Genomic DNA, 12,351 nt, shown 5'->3' with positions numbered 1-12,351 from the left:
CTTACTGTAATGAAGACACATTAAGTTTCAGAAATGCCCAATAAAATACAATTACACAAAGCTCTCAGTTATGGCCTTCACCAGAAAAGGGAAACAGGGAGAGACACACATCATACATACACTCAAGCAAGCATACCTCATGCACACATGACTGCGTGAGGTGTGCTTGCTTGTGTGTATAAATGGTGAATGGGAAACAGAGAGACACTCATGGCTCATACACTCAGGCTAGTACACCTCATGCACACGACTGCCAACTCCGGCAACTCAAGTCCGAGCTGCTGGAGTTGGTAGTCATGTGCATGAGGTGTGCTTACTTGTGTGTATGACTAGTGTGTGTGTCTCTCTCTTTCTTTTTTGGTGATAAAGGATGTTGCCAAAAGCTTTGTGTATGTGTTTTTTAACTGTGTGTGTCTGCAACTTAATATGTTCTCTTTTTGGTAAGTAGCAGTCTATCTCTTCCTAAATTGTTGCATTTAAGATAGCTACCCTTAGATTTAAAAGTACAAGATATCAATATTTAAACAGGTTTACTAAAGATCACTGCCTGATAACTTTGCTAAGATAATGGTTTAGCTTGATTTTTGTAACAGAAATTTACCATATATGAAAGCACATAATTGTGAGTACTGCTTGTCAACAATACCAACTGAACTGAATCAAATTTTGACTATTTGTGAAGTGAATCAGATGGGAAAATCTCAGGACTACCATAATCATATTAAATGATTACCTTTTTTAGATAATTAAGAAGAAGTGGAGCAGCTGGTTTGATGTATGTACTGTGATATGCTATGTTTGCAACATTCACAGTTTTTGCAAATATGCCTTTTCCCTTCAGTACATCAACAAAGTCTTCAACACTTTTTGTTGGACCAGAAAGTGTGCAGCTACTACGAGAATTATGACATGCTACTTCAACTCCTGGAGGAAGAATATCTTTTATCTGTTCATAACCCATACCTAGTAAAAGGAAATACAAGAATTACAAAGTTATCTCCATCTTCAGAAAGTAAATAACAATTGTATATGTAAAGTTCAATAAACCTCTAAATGTTCTCCCATCATATACAACAATAAATTGCAGGAAAACTAATATTTACAAAACAGTTATTGCAGAGATAATATTCTTAAATAGTATCAAAACTCAGCGTCTTTAATTATTAATACAAATCTGCAATAACTTTCTTAGTTTAATGGTTTTATTCCTGTTAATGGGAACACAAACAATGAAACTCGTAACATTAGGAACTTCCAATTGTATTTCTGTTGTAGCACAATTTTATGCAATAGTCTAATTTGGTTCTCACAATGCACTGCTTCTACCACTCTCCTTTTACTTAATGCTTAGTTTCAATATTTTCTGTAGTACCTCAATTGTTCTATGAATAATGAATAATGTTTTTACTTACTGTTGTTACAACACACCTTAAAGACGTGATAAAACCACTTCAATATGACTTATTAAAATGTCACTATCCTTAACCTGACCACATAGCTATGTGTGTGATCATCTAAAATACTGAGATAGTGTTTAGTGATTTTGTTGCAATTAACATCTGACAATGAAAGTAAATGTAGCTGGGAAACACTTGCTAGAAAGACCATTTCCCATTAGGTCACTTCAAGGAAAACTGGATGTAGTTAAAAAAGGCAAGCTGAAGCTACCATTACCTAATCTAATATCAGAGCATAAGAGCAAAAATGAATGCTACACTAGACATTTTTTTCTGTTTTGCAGGATGATAGTGTTGGTTGTTTGACAAGTCATCCCGATTCAAATACACTTTTCTATTGGCTGTGTTTGCTGTTTTCCAGAGAAAAGTCAGCATGGAATAAACACAGTTTTCCAGATTTAAATAATTTTCAGTCAGCCAACAAAGACATTCAAAATCCCAAACTTACATGCAGTCATTTTTGTAGTCAAAAATGTTTGGGAAGGACAGAGTCCACACCCTACCAAATGAGCTGCATCACAGTAATATTAGCCAGCACAACAAACCAGTTAAAATGAACATGGAAATTCCGGAAAGATTCATTGATGCAGTGTGATATTTAGCTAAACAAGAGCTCCCATTTTTAGGATGTAACGAGTCAGATGCTTCTATTAACAAAGGAAATTATCTGCAATTACTAAATGTTTTGAAAAATTATGACTCCTTCTTAGAGGCACACTTGAGTACATCTACAATATTTCGAGTAACTTTTGCATCTGCCAAAATTACACTGCTAAAGCTATTTCTGAGGTAGTCAAGGAATCTGTGAAACAAGAAATAAAATCGGCCGACTTTGTAGCCATAATGCTTGATGAAATGTCTGAGATATTGTGTAAGTCACAACTGTCAACAGTGCTGTGTTACATTCATGAAGGCAATATCAATGAAAGATTCATTTGTTTTAATGATGTCAGTGCAGACAGAACAGCTACTGGTTTATATGCTTATGTTGAACACTTAGTTAATGAATTTGTCATTGCAGAGAAGTTGGTTGGCTAGACATAATACGGAGCATCAGTAATGAGTGGACATGTTAATGGCTTCCAGAGTACAGTTTTGTCAAAATATGTGAAAGCTCTCTTCAATCACTGTCATGCTCATTTATTAAATTTTGTTTTGCAGAGAAGTATCTCTAATATAAAAGGACTTTAAGCATTTTTCCAAACTGTAGGAGATCTTTCTTCATTTTTTTCTAAGTCATTTAAAAACCATGTGCATTACAGGAATTTAGTCAAAGATAGAAGCCATCACTTGCCTCATCTAGGTGGACCTTCTAGTCCATATGGACCACACAGTTAAAGAACACAGACTATAATTTTATAATTCTTGCCAGTGTTCTGGATAACAGTGATAATAGGAACAGTGATGCAGTGGTGTAGTCTCAGGATTTTTTTTTTTTTGCTTTTTCTGAACAATTTCCAGTCAATATTCTTGCTGGAAATATTTTCTAATCTGTTCAGTTACACAGATGTCTTGTATAACATACTGCAAACCAAAAGCTATGACATTGTGTATTGCAGCAAGAAGATTAAGATTTCAGGACAGCTGTAATCTGACAGGGAACACTGTTTCAATATTTTCTGGAAAATCTAAGTGACTTAAAACTGTGATACAAATTGTAAACAGAGAGTCAAGAGACTGAGTTCAGAAATAGCCATTTACTGTCCTTCATATTTTGAAGTACTTGATCACATTCTGTCTGGGAGAGAGCAAAGGTTCTCTTCTTTTGATAAGTTGAAATTTTTTCACCTGCTTTACTCTAAGTACAATGAAAATTACACACTATCAATCTCTTGACCATCTTTTACGCAAACTATCATCAGATCTTGGACCACTCTTAGGCATGTTGCTTTGAAAAATGAACTCCTTGTGCCATATAGTTCACTCAAGATTTCTTTGAAGAATGCATATGAGATAGTGACATTAATGAAAGAACTTGGCCTGATTTCAGGTTCAGTGAAGTGTATAAATTGTCAACTTTGATACTGACAATTCCATGGACTGCATTTTCAGTAGAATGATCTTTCCAAGAAGTACACAGTCGTAGGAAAGACTATGTGACTTAAGTATACTTTTCAAACAATGGAAAATCCAGGATGGAATGTAACAATACTACAGAAGGAAAGTTGCTACTCACCATATAGTGGAGATGCTGAGTCGTCATAGGCCCAATAAAAAGATTCACCACACACACACACACACACACACACACACACACATAAGCGCTACTTGCACACACGTCTGCAGTCTCAGAGAACTGAAACTACACTGTAGTTTCAGCTCTCTGAGACAGCAGATATATATTGTATATATATTGTAGCAGTATATATTGTAAATAGTCTTCACGAGTTTGCTGCCGGATCACGTTGTGCAAATTCCACAATATTTCCTCGGAGCAACTGTCCAACATCTTCAGGTGGTTCAACCTTGCTGGTGGCTATGTACGACTAATGTGCATGTTGACGCCCCGTTTCTAGAACACGCACATGAAGAATGCTCTCCCATGTGTGCGCTGTATGCTGCATCTGTCAACAGTGCGACCATTACTCACCAATGGTCGTACTAGGCCAATGTTATGACAGGCCCGTTATCAAAGAATCTTGATTCCCGCATCGTGATTTAATAGCAGCCAATGCAGGGTTCCAGGCTGTGCTCAGTTGAAATCCGGTATCCTTGTTGATGAGATTATCGGCTGTATGGATATGTATTGCTTCCTTAATGACACAATCCCAGAAAGATGATGCCGGGGATAAAACTTCCATCTTTTCTTAAATCATACAATGTCCTGCATTCAGATAGTGTTCCCCAATTGCCGACTATTCCGGTTGACGGAGGCATGTATGACGCTGATGTTCATCACAGCATTCTTGTACTGTGCGGCATGTCTGGCCTATGTACGCTGCTCCACACTAACACAGGATCTTGTACACACCACATTTCCTCAGGCCAAGGTCATCCTTAACCGAACGCAACAGGTTTCTCAGTTTTGCAGAAGGCTGAAAAACACACTTAATTCCATATCTTCCGATGACCCTTCCGATTCTTGATGACATGGCACCAAAATACGGCAAAAAGGCCAAAGAGGTGGGTGTCTTCATATCTTTATTCTGCTCCATAGATTGAACTCAGCTGGGCCTGAATGCATTATGTATCTGTATCTCAGAATAACCGTTTTGTCAGAACACTGTCTTCAAATGTTGTATTTCACTCGACAGGCTCTCAGGATCAGATACCACACGTGCTCTATGAACTAATGTACGTAATGCACTACCACATTGTGCAGGATGATGGCAGCATGTGGCCTTGCAGATATAGATCTGCATGCGTTGGCTTGCAGTAGATGCTGTGTCCCAAGGTTCCATCTGCTTTCAGTCATACCAGGACATCAAGAAAAGGTAAAGTACCATCTTTTATCACTTCCACTGCAAAGTTTATATTCAGATGGAGCGAATTCAGATGCTGAAGAAACGTAGGTAGAGTATCAAGTCCATGTGGCCACACCACAAATGTATCATCCACATACCGCAGAAAACAAGAAGGTTTGAGAGTGGCTGACTGTAGTGCTTTTCCTTCAAAGTACTTCATAAAATAATTGGCCACCACAGGAGACAGAGGGCTTTCCATGGTGACACTGTCCACTTGTTCAAAATATTGGACATGAAATAAGAAGTATATTGAAGTAAGCACATGTTTAAATAATGCTACTATGTCCTCTTCAAACTTGTTGCTAATGAGCTCCAAAGAGTCCTGCAAGGGCACCTTTGTAGGAAGAGGCACAACATTGAAACTTACAAACAGATCTGATGATTGCAATCTAAGAGTTTTCAGGTGACCTATGAAATATTCAGAGTTTCGAATGTGTTGGTCGCACTTGCCTATGAGAGGTCCCAATACTGATATCAGGTATTTGGCAACAAAATAATTAGGTGCTCCTATGTTACTTACAATGGGACGGAGAGGCACCCCATTCTTATGGATCTTGGGTAGGCCGTAGAGTCTAGGAGGAACTTCTGTCTATTGACGCAAACACTTAGTGACTTTGGCTAGAATCAAGCTCTTCCTGATAAGTTCCACAGTTTTTCTCTGGATCCTACCCGTCAGATAACTTTTTAATTTACTAATGCAGGATCTTCGAGCAGATTGTACATCCTGCTGTTATATTGTTATATTCTGTGCGTGAGAGAAGCATAGTAGCATTTCCTTTATCAGCAGGTAAGATGACGATGTCTTGGTCTTCAATTCTCGTAGAGCATTTCTTTCAGCTGAGATGAATCCACCGGAAAACCTTAAGAGTCACAACAGTATATATTGCTTTCATCTGTTATAAATCTGTGAACGCATTATTGTAGCCAAGATAGATACAAAGCCCACATCTACTACAGTAGTACAAGTTTATATGCCAACTAGCTCTGCAGATGACGAAGAAATTGAAGAAATGTATGATGAAATAAAAGAAATTATTCAGATAGTGAAGGGTGACGAAAATTTAATAGTCATGGGTGACTGGAATTCGTCAGTAGGAAAAGGGAGAGAAGGAAACTTAGAAGGTGAATATGGACTGGGGCTAAGAAATGAAAGAGGAAGCTGCCTGGTAGAATTCTGCACAGAGCACAACTTAATCATAGCTAACACTTGGTTTAAGAATCATGAAAGAAGGTTGTATACATGGAAGAACCCTGGAGATACTAAAAGGTATCAGATAGATTATATAATGGTAAGACAGAGATTTAGGAACCAGGTTTTAAATTGTAAGACATTTCCAGGGGCAGATGTGGACTCTGACCACAATCTATTGGTTATGACCTGTAGATTAAAATTGAAGAAACTGCAAAAAGGTGGGAACTTAAGGAGATGGGACCAGGATAAACTGAAAGAACCAGAGGTTGTACAGAGTTTCAGGGAGAGCATAAGGGAACAATTGACAGGAATGGGGGAAAGAAATACAGTAGAAGAAGAATGGGTAGCTTTGAGGGACGAAGTAGTGAAGGCAGCAGAGGATCAAATAGGTAAAAAGACGAGGGCTAGTAGAAATCCTTGGGTAACAGAAGAAATACTGAATTTAATTGATGAAAGGAGAAAATATAAAAATTCAGTAAATGAAGCAGGCAAAAAGGAATACAAACGTCTCAAAAATGAGATCGACAGGAAGTGCAAAATGGCTAAGCAGGGATGGCTAGAGGACAAATGTAAGGATGTAGAGGCTTATCTCACTAGGGGTAAGATAGATACTGCCTACAGGAAAATTAAAGAGACCTTTGGAGATAAGAGAACCACTTGTATGAACATCAAGAGCTCAGATGGAAACCCAGTTCTAAGCAAAGAAGGGAAAGCAGAAAGGTGGAAGGAGTATATAGAGGGTCTATACAAGGGCGATGTACTTGAGGACAATATTATGGAAATGGAAGAGGATGTAGATGAAGATGAAATGGGAGATATGATACTGCGGGAAGAGTTTGACAGAGCACTGAAAGACCTGAGACGAAACAAGGCCCCCGGAGTAGACAATATTCCATTGGAACTACTGACGGCCTTAGGAGAGCCAGTCCTGACAAAACTCTACCATCTGGTGAGAAAAATCTATGAAACAGGCGAAATACCCTCAGACTTCAAGAAGAATATAATAATTCCAATCCCAAAGAAAGCAGGTGTTGACAGATGTGAAAATTACCGAACTATCAGTTTAATAAGCCACAGCTGCAAAATACTAACACAAATTCTTTACAGGCGAATGGAAAAACTGGTAGAAGCCAACCTCAGGGAAGATCAGTTTGGATTCTGTAGAAATACTGGAACACGTGAGGCAATACTGACCTTACGACTTATCTTAGAAGAAAGATTAAGGAAAGGCAAGCCTACGTTTCTAGCATTTGTAGACTTAGAGAAAGCTTTTGACAATGTTAACTGGAATACTCTCTTTCAAATTCTAAAGGTGGCAGGGGTAAAATACAGGGAGCGAAAGGCTATTTACAATTTGTACAGAAACCAGATGGCAGTTACAAGAGTCGAGGGAAATGAAAGGGAAGCAGTTCTTGGGAAAGGAGTGAGACAGGGTTGTAGCCTATCCTCGACGTTATTCAATCTGTATACTGAGCAAGCAGTAAAGAAAACAAAAGAAAAATTCGGAGTAGGTATTAAAATCCATGGAGAAGAAATAAAAACTTTGAGGTTCGCCGATGACATTGTAATTCTGTCAGAGACAGCAAAGGACTTGGAAGAGCAGTTGAATGGAATGGACAGTGTCTTGAAAGGAGAATATAAGATGAACATCAACAAAAGCAAGACAAGGATAATGGAATGTAGTCTAATTAAGTCAGGTGATGCTGAGGGAATTAGATTAGGAAATGAGGCACTTAAAGTAGTAAAGGAGTTTTGCTATTTGGAGAGCAAAATAACTGATGATGGTCGAAGTAGAGAGGAGGATATAAAATGTAGGCTGGCAATGGCAAGGAAAGCGTTTCTGAAGAAGAGAAATTTGTTAACATCCAGTATTGATTTAAGTGTCAGGAAGTCATTTCTGAAAGTGTTCGTATGGAGTGTAGCCATGTATGGAAGTGAAACATGGACGATAACTAGTTTGGACAAGAAGAGAATAGAAGCTTTCGAAATGTGGTGCTACAGAAGAATGCTGAAGATTAGATGGGTAAATCACATAACTAATGAGGAAGTATTGAATAGGATTGGGGAGAAGAGAAGTTTGTGGCACAACTTGACCAGAAGAAGGGATCGGTTGGTAGGACATGTTCTGGGGCATCAAGGGATCACCAATTTAGTATTAGAGGGCAGCGTGGAGGGTAAAAATCGTAGAGGGAGACCAAGAGATGAATACACTAAGCAGATTCAGAAGGATGTAGGTTGCAGTTGGTACTGGGAGATGAAGAAGCTTGCACAGGATAGAGTAGCATGGAGAGCTGCATCAAACCAGTTTCAGCACTGAAGACAACAACAACAACAACTGTTATAAATTTACAGTTACTTGAGTTTATGTGAGTCTGCAAGGCAGCATAATCTGCACAAAGAAGTAGTCTGAGGCACAAATTCCATGTAATTTAGAGAATCAGGAAATTTTTTGCTAGGGTTTTGTCTTGTTATGACACAAACTACTTTCTTGGGCAATGTAACTTCAGATGTTAAAAGAAACTTGTAAACCTTGAAGCATAACAGATCCTGAAATTAAAAGGAAATCAGAAGCATTAATTTAAGATTATTTGTTTACTGTTCTGTAAAGTGTTACATCAGATGCAATATGAATGCTGTTATATGGTAAAGCATTAGCTCACAGCTGTTCATAAGCAATTTAAAAATTATTCTGCCTGGTGTAAAGTGATTGGAAACTGCTACAGGTAGGTATGTTTGGTAAAATAGTCTGAGTCACAACAAGAGATACTAAAGTTACTGTAATATCTATCCTCCTCCATGAATAATTTCTCTTCGCCAGAAAATACAAGACCTATCACTACTGTATTGTCGCGGAATAGTAGAGAGTTGAAAACATGAAATACTGTCAAAGTTTCGTTGCCTATGCCCAGAGCCAGAAGCAGTAAGTTAGCTAAGAGGTAGGAGGATTGCACATATATCGGAATGTGTCGTCACGCAATGGCCTGGTTACACACAACAGGCGAGAGAGAATTTCTTAGCATGCGGGTTTGTGTTAGACGGAGATTTTCGTAGAGTGCAAGAGAGAGGTATAGCATCAGCTGTACTGCATTCCACAACTTCGCGTATGTCTGCCATAACAACACGTAGCTCTGTTGCAAGAACACCTAAGGGGCGAGTACAACAGATGAATCAGCAGTATAAGTGGAACAAATTAGCTGATTACAAACAAGCATGACGTCAGGACGTCACTCGTGGTTCCTTTAAATACGCCAGCTTTGGCAGCAGCAAGGCACTTGCACTCGCAGTTAGACTTGCAGTGAGATGTGTACTGGGTTGCTGCGTAGCGCTCAGCTGGGTGATCGACATGTTAATCTTTATTAAGGAGATGTTGCAGTAAGGGCGGCCCATCCAGCAGCAGATGTGAGGGGACAGTACCAGCTCTAGTCCTCTCTGCTGCCACTGTCAATCATCAACCCAGGATTAGCAGACATCACGGCAGATTCATTTGCCACCAATGCTGACCACATCAGTAAGCCGTCGTCGAGATCGTGCGGGGCCTAGGCCCTGTGCATCCGCCGTCACAAACAGGTGAGCTGACGACGCTGGGGGAATGCAGTCCATTCCACCCGTCCACAGCAGACGAGCCACCAGGAGGAGCAGGGAAGAAGACAGGGTGGATAGAGTACACTCTGCACTACGAGAACGCTTCTCGTGCCGACAGCATCCGGACTCCAACCCAGAGCCTCCACATGCAGCAGCTTGCTGTCCGCAGCCGAGCTGACTGGCCAGCCGGACGCCACCAGCCACGTGCGGCTGAAGTAAGGGCATTCCTCCGCTACGTCACAGCATGCGGCACTGCACTAGCAAGACTGCGTGGCCCAGATCTGGTGTCATCGCAATGAGTCAGCAAGGACTCGGGGAAGGTCGTTGATATCACCAAGCCACATTGTACTCGGCAGAAATAAAGGTGTTATGAATTAATAATGTTTTGTTGGCGTTTCTGATGCGTCCACAGTGATTTCCTAGCATCCTGACAACTGGAGAGGTCACCGCTCGGCCATCCAGTCCACCGTAGGCGACCGGGACCACCGGGGCGCCTACACTACTTGTTGATTGTGGGTGGAGGGTCAAAGGGTCCTGTACAAGCAAGGCATAGACCACAAAGAACTGAGGGTACTACACCCATCCCCCTTACCAACAAGACTGAAGTGCTGTTGGCTCCCACTAAAACTGAAAAAGACAGAGCAACACTTGTCGTCTTTGGAAGCCTGCTGTGTAATGTGTGAGGGAGGCAGTAATCGCAAAAGGGTAGAGGTCTGTCAGTCATCAGCAGTCAACATTTGATATGTTGAAGAGGCTGTTTCTGCAGCCCAGCTGCTTGATGTTACACACATTGGAATGAATGATGCCCTTCATCTTCACTCCAAGGTCATATTTAGGTCATACTTGGATCTTTCCACTGATTGTCACAGAATGGTGACAATACCAGCCTTCCTCACAGAAATTCATCAAGGATCAGTAGCTGCAACACTGTCCTCAGAAATGATCATAGCCATCTGGTTCTGAATGAGGATCTAGATCTCTGAGGCTGAAACCTCCTGGCAGATTATACTGTGTTTTGGACTGGGTCTCAAACTCAGGAGTTTTGCCTTTCGTGGAGAAGTGCTCTACCAACTGAGCTACCCAAGCACGACTCGTGACCCATCCTCATAGCTTCAATTCTGTCAGTACCTCATCTCCTACCTTCCAAACTTCACAGAAGCTCTTCTGCGAACCTTGCAGAACTAGCAGTCCTGGAAGAAAGGATATTGTGGAGACATGGCTTTGCCACAGCCTGGGGATGTTTCCAGAAGGAGATTTTCACTTTGCAGTGGAGTGTGCACTGGTATCAACCTTCCAGGCAGATTAAAACTGTGTGCTGGTCTGAGACTCAAAGTCAGGACCTTTGCCTTTCGCGGGCAAGTGCTCTAGCGATTGAGCTGCCCAAGCACAACTCACAGCCCATCCTCACAGCTTCAATTCTGCCATTACCTCATCTCCTACCTTCCAAACTTCACAGAAGCTCTTCTCAAACCTTGCAGAACTAGCATTCCTGGAAGAAAGGATATTGTGGAGACATTGCTTTGCCACAGCCTGGAGAATGTTTCCAGAATGAGATTTTCACTCTGCAGCAGAGTGTGTGCTGATATCAAACTTCCTGGCAGATTAAAACTGTGTGCCAGGATGTGACTCAAACTTGGGACCTTTCCCTTTCGTTGGCAAGTGCTCTACTGATTGAGATACCCAGCCATGACTCATGACCCATTGGCACAGCTTCAATTCTGCCAGTACTTCATATCCTACCCTCCAAACTTAATCCAGCTGGAAGTTTCATATCAGTGCACACTCCGCTGCAGAGTGAAAATCTCATTCTGGAACTTTCAGGATGTCCCCATTGATACTAGTATCAGTGATCACGAGGCATTATGGTGACAATGATTACCAGACATTTCCAGAAGTTGTGCACACATTTTTTCTTTTCTTTTTGATAAGGCAATTCTCCATCTAATCTAGTTAATGATGGCTGTATGAAGCCTCAAATTATTACTGTAGGGCTCCAGCAAATGCTCCACACACATGATACTATTGAAAACTTAGTTACCAGTTGATAAAACATTTGATGTATGCCCAAATAGGAAAGGAGCTCACTTAATACAAGGTAAAGGAAGCTGATTAAAACTATAAATTGGCAACACAAATATTTTTTAAGTGAATCTAACTGCATAAAAAGAGGGTAGGCTAATGAGAATTGAATATGGTGTATCAGTGACTGCAGATAAGAAACTCACACCCACTAAGATAGAAATTTATGCTGCATAGTAGATCATTTGGGCAACAGTAATTATCAAGAGTGGGGAAAATGATTATAATTGGGCCTTTCTTTTGACAGACAGCCTCACAGAAAACTGCAGAGAAAACCTCATCTCACTTGTACATTTGTTCCCTATCAATACAGTCATCATTGGAGGAGATCTTAGCAGTTAAACAGCTGATTGGGATTGTTACAGTTATGCAGTAGTGAGTGAGACATTAAATTCTGTGAAACAATGTTAAACATCTTGTGCCATGTCTATATCCTTCACAAGTCACCGCAACTATCCACTTTACAGACATGGTTGACAAGTTGACTGTGATCCAACTCAACAGGAGATGCTCCCTTGGCAAACGCAGATATCTTCAGTTCAGCAAACATGGTGTACCAACCACATCGAACTGGACT

General features: G+C 40.5%; 1 protein-coding gene across 1 annotated transcript in view; it reads right to left on the bottom strand.

Moving 5' to 3' along the window:
• The window catches only part of LOC126483828 (fatty acid synthase-like), a 394,620-nt gene that overhangs the window by 220,177 nt on the left and 162,092 nt on the right, over positions 1–12,351 (bottom strand). The window contains exon 12 of the mRNA XM_050107027.1: positions 734–963. Within this exon, the coding sequence (XP_049962984.1) occupies positions 734–963 (230 nt within the window). The remainder of the gene's footprint in view (positions 1–733; positions 964–12,351) is intronic.

This window comes from Schistocerca serialis, chromosome 6, assembly GCF_023864345.2.
Source record: "Schistocerca serialis cubense isolate TAMUIC-IGC-003099 chromosome 6, iqSchSeri2.2, whole genome shotgun sequence".
NCBI lineage: Eukaryota > Metazoa > Arthropoda > Insecta > Orthoptera > Acrididae > Schistocerca > Schistocerca serialis.
This window is presented reverse-complemented; position numbering and strand designations above follow the sequence as displayed.